Source organism: Chelonia mydas, chromosome 2, assembly GCF_015237465.2.
Source record: "Chelonia mydas isolate rCheMyd1 chromosome 2, rCheMyd1.pri.v2, whole genome shotgun sequence".
Taxonomy (NCBI): Eukaryota; Metazoa; Chordata; order Testudines; family Cheloniidae; genus Chelonia; species Chelonia mydas.
Window position 1 is genome coordinate 177913498 of NC_057850.1, and position 20217 is coordinate 177933714.

Below are 20217 nucleotides of genomic sequence, written 5' to 3' on the forward strand. Positions count from 1 at the left end.
CCAGCTTTGCTCCCTTCCCATGTTTGCCAACAGCATCAATCCTCAACATCCTTCTGTCACATTCAGATTTTACATTTGGATATGTATTGGATATGTCCATGGTGATACATATAAAGATAGATTCATATCAGCATTTACAAGGAGTAATGGTCTCAAGTTGTAGTGGGGGAGGTTTAGGTTGGATATTAGGAAAAAAATTTTCACTAGGAGGGTGGTGAAGCACTGGAATGCGTTACCTAGGGCTGTGGTGGAATCTCCTTCCTTTGAGGTTTTTAAGGTCAGGCTTGACAAAGCCCTGGCTGGGATGATTTAGTTGGGGATTGGTCCTGCTTTGAGCAGGGGGTTAGACTAGATGACCTCCTGAGGTCCCTTCCAACCCTGATGTTCTGTGATTCTAAGGACCTTGTAGCTCCCCCCACCACCCCAGTTATGGGTCACAATAAATATGGAAAGAAGAAATGCATTTCCTCTCCGTTGGCTTTCCATGACTTCAACATATCTCCCACAAAAACGGTTTGGGTGCTTAATCCATACTTTATTTCTTTGCATCTAGTACAAGTATAGGGACAAGAAAGAGTTTAAATTCTGGATTTCATGATTTTTGCACTTTGCATATTGTTTGGCTCTCTGTTCTCTTCTGCACATTCACACTAGAGTGCATATATACTATGCTATGACGTTGCTCAGAACATTTCTTTTAGTGTTACCAGTTTCAGGAACTTCCAAGCTGGAAGCTGCTTACATTTTTTATTTTCCTAGTTACATGCTTTTATTTGTTGTTTTAATCACAAACTGGAATAGCACATGTAGACTCCTCAGCTTTTGATGGTTTTGTTTGACAGAATTCCCAGCACAGATGAACCATTCATTCCAGCCCTATCATTAGTATTATTTATACGGTGCCATAAATGTGCATAGCACTCTACAGACAAAATTTCAGTGTCCTTGACTTGAGGAACTTGCAAGAATATACGGCGGGAGGGTAGAGGGATGAGGGAACACACCTTATGGGTGTTTTAGGTTAGTGATGCATGCTTCTTGAAGGTTTTATTGTTATTATTTTAAATACATTGACTTTGAGGGAAGATTAGGCTAAGAAGCATGCTTGAAGGAGAGACATAATGGAGGACAGGGTGGAAGCATGCTAGACAGAGTCAAGAAGAGGGTTACAGACATGGGTGATTGCCTCGAAGAAGGTCTAGAGAGTGGGAAAAGATAAAGGGGTGGTTGTGGTCAGGCAAGCTGCAGGGAAGGAATGAAGGGTGGTGAGGGAGGTAGTGGGGGGGAAAAAAGGGTAGGAGAGAGCTGATTTGTGCAGGGCCTTGAAAGTGAGAACAAGGAGTTGAATTTGATATAGAATGTGAGCCGAAGACAATGAAAGTATCTGAAGAGGGGCTGGGCATCATCCCAGCGGTGGGGATGTTAGAAAAGTTTCACAGCTGCATTCTGGTTGGAATGTGGGGGAGGAAGAAAAGAGTCAGGGAGGCCAAAAAAGGGGAGTTTACAGTAGTCAAGGGAGGTGGAACCAGGTCTGCACAAGAGTTTTGCTGTAAGGAATGGATGGATGTTGCGAAGGGAAAAAACAGCAGGATTTAGGAATAATATCAACTGAAGAGGAAGAGAGGAGTAAAAACCAGCACTGAAGTTGCAGTTTGAGGGACAAGTAAAGATGGTGGAGTTACCAACAGAGAGGGAGGAAGAGGATAAGAGCCCTCTATGGAGTTGTCCTGATGTTGATATGTAACATTAATGTTAGCAAATATATTTGGCATAACTTGGAAACTTCCATTTAAAAATATCATATCTAATTATCCCCTAAATGCCTGGCTTCAGCTTGGTGGGAGTTCAAACTGGAAAGTCTTTGTTAAAATAACAATCAGTCAACAACCTAACCAAGGGATTTTAATAAATGGGTATTTTTGCAGACACTTATAACAGTACACATGGGAAGCCAGAAAATGATGATCTGTAGAGAAGTTAATTCTCACCGCACCATTGTGTTCATACTGCAAGAGGATAATGTGCTGTATCACTTTGTCTTGCATTGTTTCCATACAGCGAGGTAACATTTTGACAGTGGCAGATGCCAGTGCGCACAGGAAGTGTGGACATACAGATGTGCATGAAATTCAGAACTTTATCAATTCCTAGAAACCAGCATGGTTTAGACTTCATTTATAGGAGAGCATCAGTTCTTTTTCTGTCTCTTATTTCAGAGAACTAATATATTATCTGAGTTACATACATTCACAGTAGGCTTCCGTTCTGGATAAAATATAAATACATACGGCTGAAGAGTTTGTAGAGCACATTGACCTTTCAATAACCAGGACATCATCATGCTTATAAAATGAAGACAAAAATAACTCTCTCCAGTACACCATTGGGCATTAGTAGTGCATAGCACTTACATAACGCTTTACAGCAGCCTGAAAGACATTAATTCTTCTTCACAACACTCCTGCCGAGGAGAAATAGCCTCTCATTTTACAGATGGAGAAGATGATGAGACAGAAAGCTAAGTGACTTGCTGAAACCATCATTGCTGAGCCACAATTACAGCTGAGAAACTTCTTTTTTTCTTTTCTTTTCACATTGCCTCTCGGATGGGGTGTTTTAGGGAAAACGGAGGATGCTGAAATACTGTCCATTTAAGAATGGCTTTCCCTTTTACCCAAGGTTTAGGAAAGGAGTCATGTTCTCCTTCACTTACTCTGAGTTAATGAAAGGAACAAATAAAGATACATAGTTTAACACATTGAAGATGATGGTCCCAAAGATGAAAAGCAAAAACTATAGCAGAAGTCCCGAGCCCTGGCAGGTGTTCCCTGCAGGACTGAAGCCCTGAGGCCCCCCTCCCCGCTGGGCAGAAGCCCCTATCACCCCACCGCACTTCAAGGCAGAGGTTTTGAGCTTCCCCCCGAGTCTGGTAGGTGGAGAATGTGTGTGTGTGCGGGGGGGCTCCACGAGCCGCACTTTAATGGTAAAAGAGCTGCATGTGGCTTGCCAGCCACAGTTTGGCCACCCCTGCACTATAGGCTTGAAACCTGCAAGGTGCTAAACACTCTGACCTTGACCCATTGAAGTCAATGGGACTGTTCCTGTGCAGTTAGACAAAGGTTGAAGTGCCTTGCTGGCTGGGGTCACAATGCTCAGCACCTTGAAGACTGGAGCCCTGAATGCTGCAGAAGAAAACGGAGATTTGAGAGAAAGGTAAAGAAGGATGTTTGAAACATTGTGTCTAAAGGATGGAACCATCTGGACGACTGAAAAGATTGGATACTGGACTTTCTATCTTCACTGTCCAGTAATTGTTATAGCTCCCATTTAACGTCTGATCCTTTTGGCTACAAATATGTTGAATAGGCCATGTGATAGGGTGCTCAGAGGGCTGGGTGGCGCACCCAACTTCTGGCCTCTCTCTGTCAGGGTGGTAGAGGTGCCTGTTTCTGACCCTAAGCCAGGAATCTTCTGTTCTCCATCCACATCTAGGTCTCAGCCCTTAAAGGGGCTTGTCACGGGGATTTTATTTTTTATGGAGTCCCCTACACCGAATCTATGTCGGTATTTATAGGGTCGCCACTACTATGGTATCTGAATGAGTGTACGTAGCACTTTACAACCACATAAAAATAAGATCTTCGCTCTGAAAAGTTTACATTCCAGTTGAGACAGACAAATATGAAACACAGGCAAACATTTCAGAAAATGATCTTTTTTTAAAAGACAAGCAACCATAACTCACTATTTCCTTAGTTTCTAATATTTGGTTTGGGAGGTTTTTTTCTCTCTAAAATTCATGAAAGATCTTGTTTACTGAAAACACTGCGACCACACTTGAAAGGTTTCCACGTAGGATTTCAGTACAGAGTGAGTATACCCTTGTCTGGAAGAGGCCTTCAGAACCATACCAAATACCAGGTTGTAAGTGATTATTCTGAGTTCTTAAAGATATATTTTTATGAATTTTGATGATATATTTCTCAGCAATATATCATGATGGAGTATACATGTTAAATGGTATGTTGCTTCAAATGATAAAATGTAACTATTTTTATTATCATTTGATGTTATTTAGAACCACAAAGTAATAATTTTATACTACTGTAGTTTTACAAGCAATTAGTGCAAAACTCTGTTTATAGAAGAGTAGAATGCAAATTTCATTTGTTTCAATATATTACATAGGAAAATTCCAGTTTGCCATTCTTTTTAGAATGAAGTGTGAGAGAGTGTGTGTTTGTGGTGAAACCCTTACCACAAAAATGAAAATACTGTTGGAGATGCAAGTATATACTGCCTTCTATCAAAGGATTTCAAAGCACTTCAACAATATTTAATTAATTTAGCTTTACTTCCAGAAGTTATATATACTGATGTGTAGAAAATTGTTAACTGGAAATTTCCTCTGATGGAAAATGAATAATCTGCATTCTCTATATTTGTTGCAGGACACCGAGGCTTGTTTGACCACACTTTAAACAGCATAAGCTCAAGGATAACACAAAGGAGACTACAAGGGACTTGTCCACCCATCGGTCATGGAAATTTTGGAAAACCTTTCTTCGGTGCAAACAGTTATAGTTCCCCATTTTTAAACCCCCGGAATGGTTTTCACACTATCCATTCAGAGAATAGCCCTGTAAAGCCGAGGATTGTTACAGTGGTGAAACCAAGTGGACACACACTCAGGAAGATCACATTGCTTCTGAACAGGCGATCTGTCCAGACTTTTGAACAGCTGATGGCTGATATTTCAGAAGCTCTGGGATTTCCACGTTGGAAAAACGATCGTGTGAGAAAACTTTACAACCTGAAAGGCAGAGAAATAAGAAGTGTTTCTGATTTCTTCAGAGATGGTGATGCATTCATTGCTATGGGAAGGGAACAGCTGACTTTGAAGAACCTTGAAGTGGTAATGCAAGAACTTTATCCCAGTAGCCCATATGCTCTTGGTATAATTCAACAAAACTTGGAACAGTCCCAAAAACTTAAGAGTAGGCTGTGTGACAAAGCTGCGGAGAGTGGCTTTGAGACAGAGATTGCCAAGAATGGCAATGATGCCATATCTTCCCAACTAGTAGGCAGGCATGAAGGAAAAATTCAACCTAAGACTAGGCAAGAAGAAAAGGTGAGGGCCAAAAAAAAATGGGGCAGAGAGAGTTGGGGCAGAGAGCAAGATGTGAAGCCATCGAGACAAGCCAGAGAAGGAGAAAGGTACTTTAATCAAGAGAAGAGTCTTGAGAATGAAACAGAAAAGAGTTCAGATGAGATAATGAGATGTGAGAAGTGTCAAAGAGAGAGACAGCTCAGGCAAAAACTACAAAGGGAAAGGCAGGCTGATGTCTCATTTGAGAGCAGAGACCTGAATGTGGGAATGTGTCAGAGATATAATTTAGAAAGGAATGTAAAAATGAGGAATTGTAGGAAGTCTTCAGAAAACTCCTTAGAAGGTGAGGAAGTCGAATGGAAGGATACTGGCTGTAGAAGGAGCTGGAAACCCTTACAAAGGAATGTTAATGAAGAGCTAGAAAACCAAAAAAGGAGTTTTGAGAAGGAAAGGGATCCAGAAAGGCATGAGAATCATGACAAAGAGTTAGTAAAGATAAAGAAAAATACTATTGAAGCTCTGCAGGTGGCTCCTGAAGCAAAGAAAGAGAATAGAAGCAGTTCCAGAAGTAATCAAAGTTGTTGGTTAATGAAGGACTGTCAAGGAGATGCAGGGAAGCCTATAAAAGCAAAGGGAGAGGGCAAAGAGGTGCGGAAGGCAAAAGAGGAAGGTGCTGGAGGGGAAGAGAATGTAGTGCATGGAGAGAATGAATTGACAAGGATGAAAAAGATGGGAGAACATAAAGCTAACAAAGATGAAAAAAAGCCACAAGAATTTGAAAGCACGAGGCTGAGGCGAAATGTCCATACTAGAGCTGATGTGGAGAGCTGTTATGAGATAGGCAGAACCATTGGGGATGGGAACTTTGCTATTGTGAAACAGTGCCGGTGCTGCAACACCAATGAAAACTATGCCATGAAAATTGTTGATAAGTCCAAGCTGAAGGGGAAGGAGGACATGATGGAAAATGAGATTTTGATCATTAAGAGCCTTTCTCATCCCAACATAGTGAGCTTGATTGAGGTGTATGAAACTGAGGCTGAGATCTACCTAATCCTGGAGTATGTTCCAGGAGGGGACCTATTTGATGCAATCATAGAGAGCATAAAGTTCACTGAGCACGATGCTGCTCTCATGATAACTGATCTGTGTGAGGCTCTAGTTTATATTCATGGCATGAACATTGTCCACAGAGATCTGAAACCAGAAAATCTTCTGGTAAGTACTGAAGTTTAGTATGTTGCATCTGTCCAGAAATTATTGTGGGGTTTTTTTTGTTGTTTTTTGTTGGTTTTTTTGGGTGGGTGGAGAGTTGTAGATATGTAATTTTTTTTAACTTTTAAACAAGTACAGTACAGAAAAAATCCAGTAGTAGGGAAAAGATACACACTGTACTGTTATCATTTTCAAAGAAATAAATGTACAAAGGTGAAGAGAAATCACTCTTATAGTTTCCTTAACACAAATACAGAGAGGCCTACCATATAGTGTGGATGCCTGCAATTGTGCACTAAGTAAGTGCCCTGACTTTCAGGGATGCTGAATGTTTGCAGTTTTTCTGAAAATCAGGCCTCTTATTTAGGGACATATTTTTAGGCACAGAAGCTCAAACGTTTTGCCTGAAGTGTACTCTGAATCATAAAACATTTCACATGTGAACCAAAAATTATTAAATAATGCCCATTCAACCTGTTAATTTGAAGGTCACTTTCTCCATCGCAGCTGTATCATTCAGTCCAGCACTCCAGTCCTCTATTGGAAATTGTATGGTTATTTCTAACGTTGTAAGGATTATGCCTGTTACTGATGATAAGTGCATGATGCAATTGCTTACTTCATGCACCTGGAATTTACTCACTGATTGACAAATCTCCTGAAATGAAAACATACATGTCCCAGTGAAGTATGGTACTGAAGTCAGCTGAAGTATTAAGCTCCTCCCAAAGAGCAAAATTCTAACTTGGCTCCCAATGCCAGAAACATTTACACACGTTCTTAACTTCAAGCATGTGAGCAGTCCCACTGAAGTCGATGGGATGACTCGTGATTACATGTAAGCATGTGCATAAGTGTTTGCATGACTGGGGCTTTGGGTTATGCCCTATACAAGGTGGTAAAAGTGAGTTATTCTGTCTTGCTGGTCATGCATTTTGTACTCTTCACCAATATTCCAAAATTCTGACCAGATGGAAAACCACAGATGGCTGTATTTGCATGTCTTGAACAACTCTAATTCTATCTGGTAGAAAAGGAACGTAGAAAAAAAACTGGACTCCTTGCAAGCCAAATCCCTAAAGGAACATATGCGTCTCATGAAAGTATGTCCAGTGTGACAAAGAAGGAAGTAGCCTGTGGGCAGACAGAATGAACAGGGATAGATATGAAGGGCTTGCTTTGGAACCCAGATGGATGTGTCTGACAATGTGGGGACTGGCTTCTGGTGAGTACTGGTCAGTCTCAGGAGTACTGGTCAGTCTCAGTCTTGGGATCGGGTCTGCATGAGAAAAGATGGAGGACATGGTGTGGATTGAAGCAGCTGGGTGTGTGGAGAAGTGTATTTCTATGCTCTGCCTTGAGCAGGGCCTGCACACCCTATTATTTTGGCATGTGTGATGGTGCACCCCATAAGGCTTTATGGAAATATGCTTATGAGTGTATATAAATATATATATCATAACATGGAATATGTTCTATGCTACATATGCCATGTAACATATCTCTGTAAAGGTTATGATCTAGTGAATCTATTCATCCTATTTGTATGCATGTATCATTTTTGTATTCAAAGTTATGAATATTGGCTGTGTACTGGCTTGATTTCTAAGTAACCTTAGTAGAGCATTTGGTCAGTTCCTTGAGAAAGGAATGTGCAAATTAGGTGCCCAATCAAGAAACACTTAAAGGACAATGAATCTTGTAAGGCTCCAATGCACATAAGAAGTCTACCTGAGGACGTTCAAGGAAGCATGTGAACCATGGTTGCCACCTGTAAGTTCTGAGTCAGGCCTGGACATGTGACTTGCCCATGTGACTCCAAAACTGTATTTTGTAGCTGGACTTCTACACAGGGGGAGGGGGGGTATCCACCCACAAGAGAAAGTGTATTTAAACCCCTGGGAGACCCCTCCATTTTGTCTTCAGCTGGCTAAGGAGATAGCCTCTCACCGCCAAGGAAACCTGGAAGAAACTGGAACAAAGGACAGTAACTACAGGGGGTGTGAGTGATTGCTGGATCCAAACTAGAAGGAGTCTAGTCTGTAAAAGGAAGCTTACTGGAATTCCTCTAAGGGTGAGGTTTTTATCTGCATTCAGAGTTCTTACTGTATTAGACATAGACTTGCGTGTTCTATTTTATTTTGCTTGGTAATTCACTTTGTTCTGTCTGTTACTACTTGGAACCACTTAAATCCTACTTTCTGTATTTAATAAAATCACTTTTTACTTATTAATTAACCCAGAGTATGTAGTGGGGCGGAGGGGGGAGGAGGATACTTAGCTGTGCATATCTCTCTATCAGTGTTATAGAGGGTGAACAATTTATGAGTTTACCCTGTATAAGCTTTATACAGGGTAAAATGGATTTATTTGAGGTTTGGACCCCATTGGGAGTTGGGCATCTGAGTGTTAAAGACGGGAACGCTTCTTAAATTGTTTTCAGCTAAGTCTGCAGCTTTGGAGCATGTGGTTCAGACCCTGGGTCTGTGTTGGAGCAGACTGGTGTGTCTGGCTTAGCAAGACAGAGTGCTGGAGTCCCAGGCTGGCAGGGAAAGCAGGGGCAGAAGTAGTCTTGGCACATCAGTTGCCAGCCCCAAGGGGGTTTCTGTGATCCAACCCGTCACATCATGAAAGGCTCAGAATTCAAGTGCACTCTTTCTGAAGCTAGTTTTCCATTATGAACCAGGTTTTGACCCTTCCTCCAAACTTTACCAGAATTACATCAATGCTGGTAAAATACTTGGGGCTTGATACTTCATTTCCCTGCGTGTGTGTAGGTACTTATCCCAGTGCGAAGATTTTCTGGCACTTTACACCCACTTTGTACTGGTATAAATTACTACACAAGGTGCAAAGTAATGGAGAATCTGTCTCCTAGTGAACATTTACAGGATTAACATGTTCATGTTGGCCACCCTGTTGCATACAGATAAGGTACAATGGGATACAGAAGATTTTATGAAGAGAAACTTGCCTAATGTTCAGCAGATATTTGTTCGGATTAGAGCATGGATATTTAAAGCTAATGAGAAATAGCTGTTTACAAAATTGTGTTTTAGAGGCCTTCTACTGTTACGTGGCTGAATACCTATAATAGATACTGTCTTGCTGGTCATGCATTTTGTACTCTTCACCAATTGGAATTCACCAATATTCCAAAATTCTGACCAGATGGAAAACCACAGATGGAAAACCACCTCAGCTGGTTGTAACTGGGTATATCAATCATATCACATTCAAGAGGTTGAATGGGCTATTAATACAAATGAGTTTAGGAACCTCCAGTATTGTTTTGTGTATTTGTAGATACTGCTGTAAAAGGCTGTTTGAAATTCTCATATTTATGAAAGCCTTGCAAGGAAAAAGGAAAAATTCCTTTTAAACAAACAAACAAACAAATCCATAGTGGCCACAATATTTTAAAACTCAATGTTAAAAGAAGTATTATACATAGGGGTATTATGGAAGGAGCTGAAATTGAGGTCATGGCTATTTTTTAAATATATAGTTCTTAAACTTTTACAGTTACAGTGATGGTTGCTTGTCAGTCTGTAGGAAATGAATTTATGCTCCACATCTCAAAAACTGCAACCACAACTGGCACTAATTAGTCCCCTTGTTGGCAGTCTTGGCAGAGAGGACAAAGTCTGAATGAAGCAGAGAGGCTGACCTGTCCTTTCACGCATAAATGTCTTGAACTGTGCTGTTGCTGAGCTTAAACTTTGTTATTAATCTGTCAGGGAGTTTAAACTTTGTTATTAACCTGTCAGGTTCTGCAGAATGTCAGCTGTCATTTTGTTGTTTTTGCTTTCCTTTTTCTTTAGTTGCCAAGCCCCTTTCTTTTCCCATTCTTCATGTTAACCAGGAACTTGCTTGTCTCTTGGGTCTTGCATTTGTCCTTATGGTGGAACCTTAGTTTTTGATTGATATGCTATTTGGGCCGATTGATCTTTATTTCTAATTATAATGCTTGGTGGGGGTGGTTTTTGTAAGGCACCTATGTGCTATCCAATAAGCACCTTTATAAACACAATACATTCAAGAAATAGTTTTTAACTTTCTGACCTTTTAATGTGACCCATTGTAGTACTGTTTCCCTGAGTGCTCAGACAGACTGAAAAAATGGCTTAGGAGGGACTGCTCCCAGTAATCTTAAAGTGCTGTCAATTGAAGACTAGCAATGACAAATGTCAAACCCAAGCTAATGGTCTCATCCCATTGTCATATGCATTTGGCAGGTAATGGGGTGTGGAATGGGTCCTGGGGAGGGGAGTCTCATCAGTTTAAACAAAGAGTGCTGCTGCGGGTGTTGGAACCCTACAGTGTTTCCGTTTTCTCCTTGACTATCAGAGCCTGTCCTCATACTGGATTCCCTGACAACTTCCAGGACTTCGGGAATGGGAGGTGTGGTTGTTTGTTTGAAAAGTGTGACTGTTTGACCATGTGGTTGGTTGTTTGAAAAGTGTGAATTGGGAGTGCTTTTTTCCAGGTGGGCCTTGAGTCGTTGATTGGAGGGAAGGCTTTGAGCCGGGGCAACTGCTTCGAGCCAGCAGCCTTATAAAAAACGAGCCAACTACGAACGGAGTGAGCTGTGAACCAAGGAGAAGCAAAGAGAGGGAGTTCGCCTAGGGGAGTTCCCACAGAGTTTTTGCCTTTTCAGGATTCTATGAGCAGTAAATATGATATCTGAAGAGGCTCTTAGAAGGAAGACAATATGGATAATGAGCGATCAGCTGTTGGAACCTGCACAGGATGTGTCATGTTTGTCTTTATCCCAGAGGATAGAAGTTACTTCATCTGTACAAAGTGCAAGCTGGTCTCCATATTGGAAGAGAAGATTAAAGGACGAGAGACCTAAGTATCAACCCTACGTTGCAGAGAAAATGAAGACTTTCTGGATAGAAGTCAGTGTTTTGGTACTGCAGGCACAGCATGCTGAAGAATCAGAGAAGGCAATGTAGCCCAGGGAAGAAAATTGGCAGCATGTGACCTCCAGAAGAAGAAAGAGGAGAACCCATGTACCCCCAGTGAGATAGAGGTAAGAAACTGTTTTCAGGCTGTCTGCACAGGTACTATGACGGAGAATGGTTTGGAAGAGTCATCTGAGGGAAGGGATCAGAAGGGGAGACCCCATCGACTGGAATGGGATGCATTGTCCTAGGGATGGGGGTTCCATGACCACCACTCCCAAGCGGAGGGACAGAATCATCCATCTGCTGTCCAGACTAGGAAACTTGAGAAGTGTGCTGTTTGCTTGGAGCTAGAATTCAGGATGTGCAGAGTGCCTTTTTGCTGAGACTGATCATGCCCTCGGACTGCTACCCCTTCCTACTTCTCCATGTGGGCACGAATGATACTGCCAAGAATGACCTTGAGCAGGTCACTGCAGAGTATGTGGCTCTGAGAAGAGGGATAAAGGAGTTTGAGGCATAAGTCGTGTTTTCGTCCATCCTCCCGGTTGAAGGAAAAAGCCCAGGTAGGGACCATCGAATTGTGGAAGTAAACGTATGGTTGCACAGGTGGTGTCAGAGATTCTTTGACCATGGGATGTTGTTCCAGGAAGAAGGATTGCTAGGGAGAGATGGGATCCAGCTAACAAAGAGAGGGAAGAGCATCTTCACAGGCAGGCTTGCTAACCTGGTGAGGAGGGCTTTAAACTAGGTTTGCTGGGGGATGGAGACCTAAGCCCTGAGGTAAGTGGGGAAGTGAGACACCGGGCGGAGGGTGCAAGGCGGAGGGTGCAAGGAGGAGGGTGCAAGAGGGGAGGCCTCCTGATTCATGCTGAGAAAGTAGGGCAATCGGCTAGTTATTTTAGGTGCCTGTACACGAACGCAAGAAGCCTGGGAAACAAGCAGGAAGAATTGGAAGTCCTGGTACAGTCAAGGAACTATGATGTGATTAGAATAACAGAGACTTGGTGGGGTAACTCACGTGATTGGATCACTTTCATGGATGGGTATAAACTGTTCAGGAAGGACAGGCGGGGGAGAAAAGGCGGAGGAGTTGCACTGTTCGTAAGAGAGCAGTATGATTGCTCAGAGCTCCAGTGTGAAGCTGGAGAAGCCTGTTGAGAGTCTTCGGGTTAAGTTTAGAGGCGAGAGCAACAAGGGTGATGTCGTGGTGGGCATCTGCTATAGACCACCAGACCAGGAGCCTTTCTTCTTTCTAGATGAGGCTTTCTTTGGACCACTAACAGAAGTTTCCAGATCACAAGCCCTGGTTCTCATGGGGGACTTCAATCACCCTGACATCTGCTGGGAGAGCAGTACAGCAGTGCATGGACAATCCAGGAAGTTTTTGTAGAGTGTTGGGAACAACTTCCTGGTGCAAGTGCTGGAGGAACCAACTAGGGACCGTGCTTGCTTCTTGACCTGGTGCTCGCAAACAGGGAATAATTTGTAGGGGAAGTAGAAGTGGGTGGCAACCTGGGCAGCAGTGACCATGAGATGGTAGAGTTCAGGATCCTGACAAAAGGAAGAAAGGAGAGCAGCAGAATACAGACTCTAGACCTCAGAAAAGCAGACTTTGATTCCCTCAGGGATGGGCAGGATCCCCTGGGAGGCTAATATGAAGGGGAAAGGCATCCAGGAGACCTGGCAGTATTTTAAAGAAGCCTTATTGAGGGCACAGGAACAAACCATCCCAATGTACAGAAAGAATATCAAATATGGCAGGTGACCAGCTTGGCTTAACAGGGAAATCTTCAGTGAGCTTAAACACACAAAAGAAGCCTACAAGAAGTGGAAGATTGGACAGATGACTAGGGAGGAGTGTAAAAATATTGTTTGAGCATGCAGGGGTGTAATCAGGAAGGCCAAAGCGCAATTGGAGTTGCAACTAGCAAGGGATGTGAAGGGTAACAAGAAGGGTTTCTACAGGCACGTGAGCAACAAGAAGAAGGTCAGGGAAAGTGTGGGACCCTTACTGAATGGGGGAGGCAACCTAGTGACTGATGATGTGGAAAAAGCTGAAGTACTCAACACTTTTTTTGCCTCAGTCTTCACAGACAAGGTTAGCTTCCAGACTGCTGCACTGGGCAGCACAGTATGGGGAGGAGGTGAGCAGCCCTCAGTGGTGAAAGAACAGGTTAAGAACTATTTAGAAAAGCTGGACATGCACAAGTCCATGGGGCCGGATACAATGCATCCGAGGGTGCTGAGGGACTTCGCTGATGCGATTGCAGAGCGATTGGCCATTATCTTTGAAAACTTGTGGTGCTCTGGGGAGATCCTGGATGATTGGAAAAAAGGCAAATATAGTGTCCATCTTTTAAAAAGGGAAGAAGGAGAATCTGGGGAACTACAGACCGGTCAGCCTCACCTCAGTCCCCGGAAAACCCATGGAGCAGGTCCTCAAGGAAACCATTTTGAAGCACTTGGAGGAGAGGAAGGTGATCAGGAAGAGTCAACACGGATTCACCAAGGGCAAGTCATGCCTGACCAACCTGATTGCCTTCTATGATGAGATAACTGGTTCTGTGGATATGGGGAAAGCGGTGGACGTGATATACTTTAGCAAAGATTTTGATACGGTCTCCCACGGTATTTTTGCCAGCAAGTTGAAAAAGTATGGATTGGATGAATGGACTATAAGATGGATAGAAAGCTCACTAGATCGTCGGGCTCAACGGGTAGTGATCAACGGCTCAATGTCTAGTTGGCAGCCGGTACCAAGCGGAGTGCCCCAGGGGTCGGTCCTGGGTCCATTTTTGTTCAACATCTTCATTAATGATCTGGATGATGGGATGGATTGTACCCTCAGCAAGTTTGTGGATGACACTAAGCTTGGGGGAGAGGTAGATATGCTGGAGGGTAGGGATAGGATCCAGAGTGACCTAGACAAATCGGAGGATTGGGCCAAAAGAAATCTGATGAGGTTTAACAAGGACAAGTGCACTTAGAACAGAAGAATCCCATGCACTGCTATAGTTTGGGGACTGACTGGCTAAGCGGCAGTTTTGCAGAAAAGGACCTGGGGATTACAGTGGACGAGAAGCTGGGTATGAGTCAACAGTGTGCCCTTATTCCCAAGAAGGCTAACGGCATATTGGGCTGCATTAGTAGGAGCATTGCCAGCACATGGAGGGAAGTGATTATTCCCCTCTATTCGGCACTGGTGAGGCCACATCTGGAGCATTGCATCTAGTTTTGGGCCCGCCACTACAGAAAGGATATGGACAAATTAGAGAGAATCCACCGGAGGGCAACGAAAATGATTAGGGGGCTGGGGCACATGACTTATGAGGAGAGAACTGGGTTTATTTAGTCTGCAGAAGAGAAGAGTGAGGGGGGATTTGGTAGCAGCCTTCAGCTATCTGAAGGGGGTTCCAAAGAGGATGGAGCTGGACTGTTCTCAGTGGTGGCAGATGACAGAACAAGGAGCAGTGGTTGAAAGTTGCAGTGGGGGAGGTCTAGGTTGGATATTAGGAAAAACTATTTCACTAGGAGCGTGGTGAAGCACTGGAATGGGTTACCTAGGGAGGGGGTGGAATCTCCATCCTTAGAGGTTTTTAAGGCCTGGCTTGACAAAGTCCTGGCTGGGATGACTTAGTTGGTGTTGGTCCTGTCTTGAGCAGGGGGTTGGACTAGATGACCTCCCAAGGTCTCTTCCACCTCTAATCTTCTATGATTCTATGATGAGGAAAACTATTTTTTTCCCCATTTAGTGTTGCCCTCCACCTACCAGTGGCAATTTTTTCAGCAGTCATTTGCTCTCATTGTTTTTGTTTTTTTTACTCCTCTGTCTGCCAGCTCCTTCCACACTCAGTGCAGCAGAACTGGGAGGCGTAAGGGCTGTGGCTGCACTACAGAAACCAAATATGCTCAACAACAGGTGAATGCAGCTGCTCTGTCTCTCTCTGAGCAACTAACTCAGTCAGCTGAGCTAAACTTCGATGTTGAGCAAGCAAACTTCACTACCACGGATGTTGAGTGTGGTTGACTCTGTCCCACAAAAACAAGACGCCTGTTTAATTCCAGTTGAAGGGGTGTAAGAGGAGCAGTATTTGACACCTCCTGTTAAACATGGCTCAGCTTCATAGTGTAGACATGGCCAGAGAAAAGGAGCAGGAGTAGCTGTGATCAGGGTAATGGAGAGGGGGAAAAGAGGATCCGCTGCTGCAATGTTCCTTCCAAGTCAAATAGTGGCTTGATAATAGAAAGAATATGGGTGCACAGTGATGGATGCGTTAGAAACCCCTAACTATGATGGTGGCAGCACTAACCACCTTGTTTTGTTGGCAAGATTGTACTTTGTTCCGTGGAACATACGCTGTCGGTTTGGGAGAGGCAGTCGGTTTTCAGCTCAAGTAGGCTGTGGAGCTATGGATCTCTGTCACATCACTAAATATACTTTGACCTCAGAAGGAAAAAGAGATTGACAAGTAATTTATTCTACCGGAGTGCATAAACATTTGTGTAGGGGAAGTCTACTTGCTTTTCTGCTGCCTGATGAAAGGCTCTATAGCAGAGAGAGAGAGATAAGGACAGGGATAAAAGGACTGTGTGGAGCAGTGGTAGCCGCCCCACCTGGCTGGCTTTTAAATTGTTTCCAGGCACAATGAGCTAGTATATCACTATGTGGTTGGGGCCTCCAAGCAGCCCAACAATTTACAGCACTTTCTTTGAAAGGTGTGTTTGTTACACAGCCATAAAATATGTCAAAGATGTTTAGTATTCCTACTTATTTCGCTGCTATGTGAAAGGAAAACAAATTGGTGGTGTTCTGAAATAACAGGTGGTGCACCATCGCCACCTTGTGTTGTAATGAGAGAGTAGAGTTGAAGATTGGTTGAGAAAAGAGAAAATACAGTAAAGCATTCAGCATGGGTGGTACCCATGCACTTCTCATTGAGTTGAGCGGGGTTCTGCACAGGAGCGGCAGTCTGCCTGCATGGAACTCATTGCAGGACTGGGGCCAATGTCCCCAAGTTTGTAAATGAGGATGTGAGAATTTCACTTTTATTTATTTCTTAATAAGATAATTTGCAGGGTTTGAGTGGTAGTTAGGTATATTTGATATGCATTTATTAAATATTTGCAAACTGTTCTGTGTATATGTACATAGGTATACATAGATATCCAGATACAGGTGACACATACATACACAGTGTACATAAAGACTTTATGTACTTCAGTTGTATCCTTGTATCCATCTTGATTTGTTGCTTGTATTCTTCGAGTGTGAGCTCTGTTAGGTAACCTGGACTGAGTTTCCAGTGGTGGGCAACCTTCCGCCCATCAGGGTAATCTGCTGGCGGGCTGCCAGACCGTTTGTTTACATTTGTGTGGCTGCCCGCAGCTCCCAGTGGCTGCAGTTCACTGTTCCTGGCCAACGGGAGCTGCAGGAAGTGGTGGCCAGGCTCGTGCCGCTTCCTGCAGCTCCCATTGGCCAGGAATGGCGAACTGCAGCCCCTGGGAGCTGCGGGCAGCCGTGAAAATGTAAACAAACAGTCTGGCGGCCCACCAGCGGATGCGGGCCGCAGGTTGCCCACCACTGCTCTATGTATAGACAATGCTCTAGAAAACTGTGGTTGCTACCTTTGTATAAATAATAATGTTTTTTGCATTTTGTCAGCTGTGCTGCTGAGAAATTAGAATACAAAATGTCATCAGGGAAGTTGACTAATTCTTAAAAAACCCCGGCAGGTTTGGGTGTGCATTACTAAAGAGTAGTATGGATTTTTTCTTAACTATATTATTAATACAGACCTTATTTTCTTTTTTGAATTGAAAATGTCTTTTTTAAAAAAAGTTTTGCTTTAATGGATTCCGGGAGCATTGCTATGTTTATAATTTTTGCAATGAATACAAATGTACTTTGACTGGGTAGTGCATATGGGATAGCCGACCTCATCCCATCTGTTCCCTCAGTTGTTTTGTTACAAGGACCATCTTGAATTTTTGGCTATCTCAAGCTGTGATTACAGGGTGTGAGGTGTGCTTGGCATCTCACATTCTAACTTATCCCTTTAAAACCTGTGAAGTCCAGATTTCTCTGGATTTTGCTGGATTTTTTGCAGAAAAGTTAGTCACATTTCTTTGTTTCCTATTTTGATAGAGGCTAACACTTTCTCTTTCAAAGCAAAGACATGATTAGTTTTCTTTTAAAAATTTAATACGAATACTAAGTACTAATATTAAGAATATTTATATACTCAATAGCATTTTTCTGTTGCTGGACTTTCTAGTACTTTGGTTTCTCAAATGTAATGTTTCTTTAATTATGGTTTTAAAAAAAATTAATATTAAATATCTGTACTAACAAAACTAGAATGGAAGGTACATTTTGAATATTTTCCAGAGGGATATCAGAGATGTAATCTGCCAATGATCTATAGCGATGAGAAGAACGCTCCAGAATCAGGGTCCTTCCCTTCTATCCTTTCTATATTATTCCTGTGTTCAACCTCACCAATATCCATTTGCATAACAGGATGTAGAGTACAGATTTGGGCAGAATAATGTGCAAATTTTAGGGTTTTGAAAACCCTTAATAGTGCCATATAAATGAATCAAGTTGAGGGGAATCAGTTTGCAGTGCTACGACAAAGTTGATACCTTATCTGAAATACCTGTGCAACACTGATGTGACCAGAAGTGTTACGAGTGTGAAAGAACCCCACAGCTTTTTTTCTTTGTGAAGCATTTAGTTTCCAAAGGTGGTGATGGTGGGTAAATTAACATTGAAATCTCTGTCTGAAACAAGAACAATTTCGTCTTTATTCATACCTGCCACACCACTTGTTTTTTCCTTGGAAATTGCTGAGTAACACAATTTATAGAAGAGTGAGTTTTCTTTTTCATTTATAGCCTTTCCTTCTGAAAATGTTCATTGTCTTTTTGACTTTCTGAATGTACAGACTGCTCTTGTTTATTGGTATGTTGATTTTTCTTCATTTTGGCTAACTTGAATTTGTTACTGTTGGGCTAAAGATTTTATCCTCTCTGTTTATCCCCATCCTGAATTTAATCTGTTCATTTGCTTCTGTCCCTCAAACACCATTGGATTAAAGATCTGTTTTGGTTTTGGTTTTGTTTTGGTACAGGTTCAGCATAATGCAGATAAATCTACTACGTTGAAACTAGCAGATTTTGGCCTTGCAAAGAAGGTTACAAAACCCATATTTACTGTGTGTGGAACACCAACATATGTTGCCCCTGAAATACTTGCTGAGAAGGGTGAATATAATATCTGTTTTTAAAAAATCAAACAATTAATCTGCCTTTTCTATTCATAAAATATTTCTGTGCATTGCTTGTCACTAAAGAAACCTCACTAACCTTTCTATTATTAATGTATTAATACTAAAATGTATATTCTTCTCAGTTGACAAGAATCAAACTAGCATAGATTATGTTTGTTAAAATTATATAAAGAAAGAAGAATTGTTTTGGTGTTACTCACTGAAGATTCCTGTTTTCTTCTACCCCATGGTCGAAGCCCCTACAACCTTACAGTCCCATCAGTGCAAGAGAAGGCAGTGAACCTGAATGGTCACACTAAGCAACAACCCAACATATTGGAAGATCAAGAGAGAGAAGGAAGATTTGAGGAGTTTCTTATCCAAATAGATTCAAACCTGGAAAAGGTTTGGGGTTCAGTTTGGCTCAGGGCATGAGTGTGCCTTTTACGGTTCTTGTTTTGTAGAGCAGACTCACGCATCTCTAGTCATACAGAATTACAAAGGAAACTTGGGATCAGTTTACTGCTTGTGGAAGGGAATGTGAATCTAAAAAGAACTAGTTTACAAGGGTATTTTTTAAATGTATGCTGCATTTTTTCATTTAAGCTATAAATGACACTCGTGACACTGACACTGTTTGAAGAGGAAAGATGCTATGGAAGGACTATTATTATAAAAGGATAGTGTAGTGTAGTACACAGTTTATCAAGAGGTGCCTTGGTCACTTCTTCTTCCGTTCACCACTCTTGATCAGTAAATTGACTTTCTGAACAGCGGGCAAAGCTGTGTTTCTTAAAGAATGTAATATGAAGCCGGCAGTTCCTTGCAAGTATGAGTTTCGTCTCCAAAAGGTCTTTTTGGTAAGAGGATTTTAACCTGTGGTATGAAAAATGGTATTTTCCTTTCTTTTCCCTAGGCTATGGACTGGAAGTAGATATGTGGGCTACTGGTGTGATACTCTATATTCTGCTGTGTGGCTTCCCTCCTTTCCGAAGTCAGGAGCGAGATCAGGAAGAACTGTTTCAAATCATACAGCTGGGTCATTATGAATTCCTTTCACCGTACTGGGACAGTATTTCGGGTGGTAAGATTCATTACTTATAACCTACTTCAGGATCTGACGGACTCTGTTGCAGTATTTTTTAAAACATGACTTTAGTCCTCAGTTCATATCAACAGCTGTGTGTATGAAAATCAGATCTGATACATTTAAATTGAATATACTTCCCTTTCTGAAGAGCAAGGGGTTTTTCTGCAGTTTGGCTATAAATGTGTCCACAAATAAGGCATCAAAGCAGTACATTTGGTGATGTTAGAGTCTGAAGGTCTGTGCAAAAAGACACACAAGGATAATGTCCAAGGGTGACACCATGGCCCCATTGAAGTCAATGGGATTCCTTATCCAGTTTAGTACTTTATCTGTCTGCAGTATCTCTTTTGAAAACCTTTGTTCAGCAGTGCCTTTAGTCTTAAGCATGCACATAGAACTCTGTTCTTCTACAGGCCCGGCACCAAGTAACCAGACCCAGCAGCCAGAAGCTCCCTCAACCGCTTGTCCTCTTCTAGTGCCTTGCAGATTAAATCCCCTAGTTTGGAAATTTGCCCTTTGTCTCTGCCCTCCTGGCTTCTCCTGGGGGACAGTGGGGATGCCAAAAGTCATATTAGGGATATGTCACCTCATGGCATTAAATTCTGATTCCAGTCACTG

At 42.3% G+C, this 20217-nt stretch overlaps 1 protein-coding gene across 2 annotated transcripts in view; it reads left to right on the forward strand.

The window, feature by feature from the left end:
* DCLK3 (doublecortin like kinase 3) overlaps positions 1 to 20217 on the forward strand; it is a 37728-nt gene that overhangs the window by 9726 nt on the left and 7785 nt on the right. For both annotated transcript variants that reach the window (XR_006288884.1, XM_007057224.4), the window contains exons 2-4: positions 4452 to 6328; positions 18372 to 18504; positions 19426 to 19593. Coding sequence is in view for 1 of the 2 variants with exons in the window: in XM_007057224.4 (XP_007057286.2) it covers positions 4452 to 6328; positions 18372 to 18504; positions 19426 to 19593 (2178 nt within the window). In the remaining variant the exon portion in view is untranslated. The remainder of the gene's footprint in view (positions 1 to 4451; positions 6329 to 18371; positions 18505 to 19425; positions 19594 to 20217) is intronic.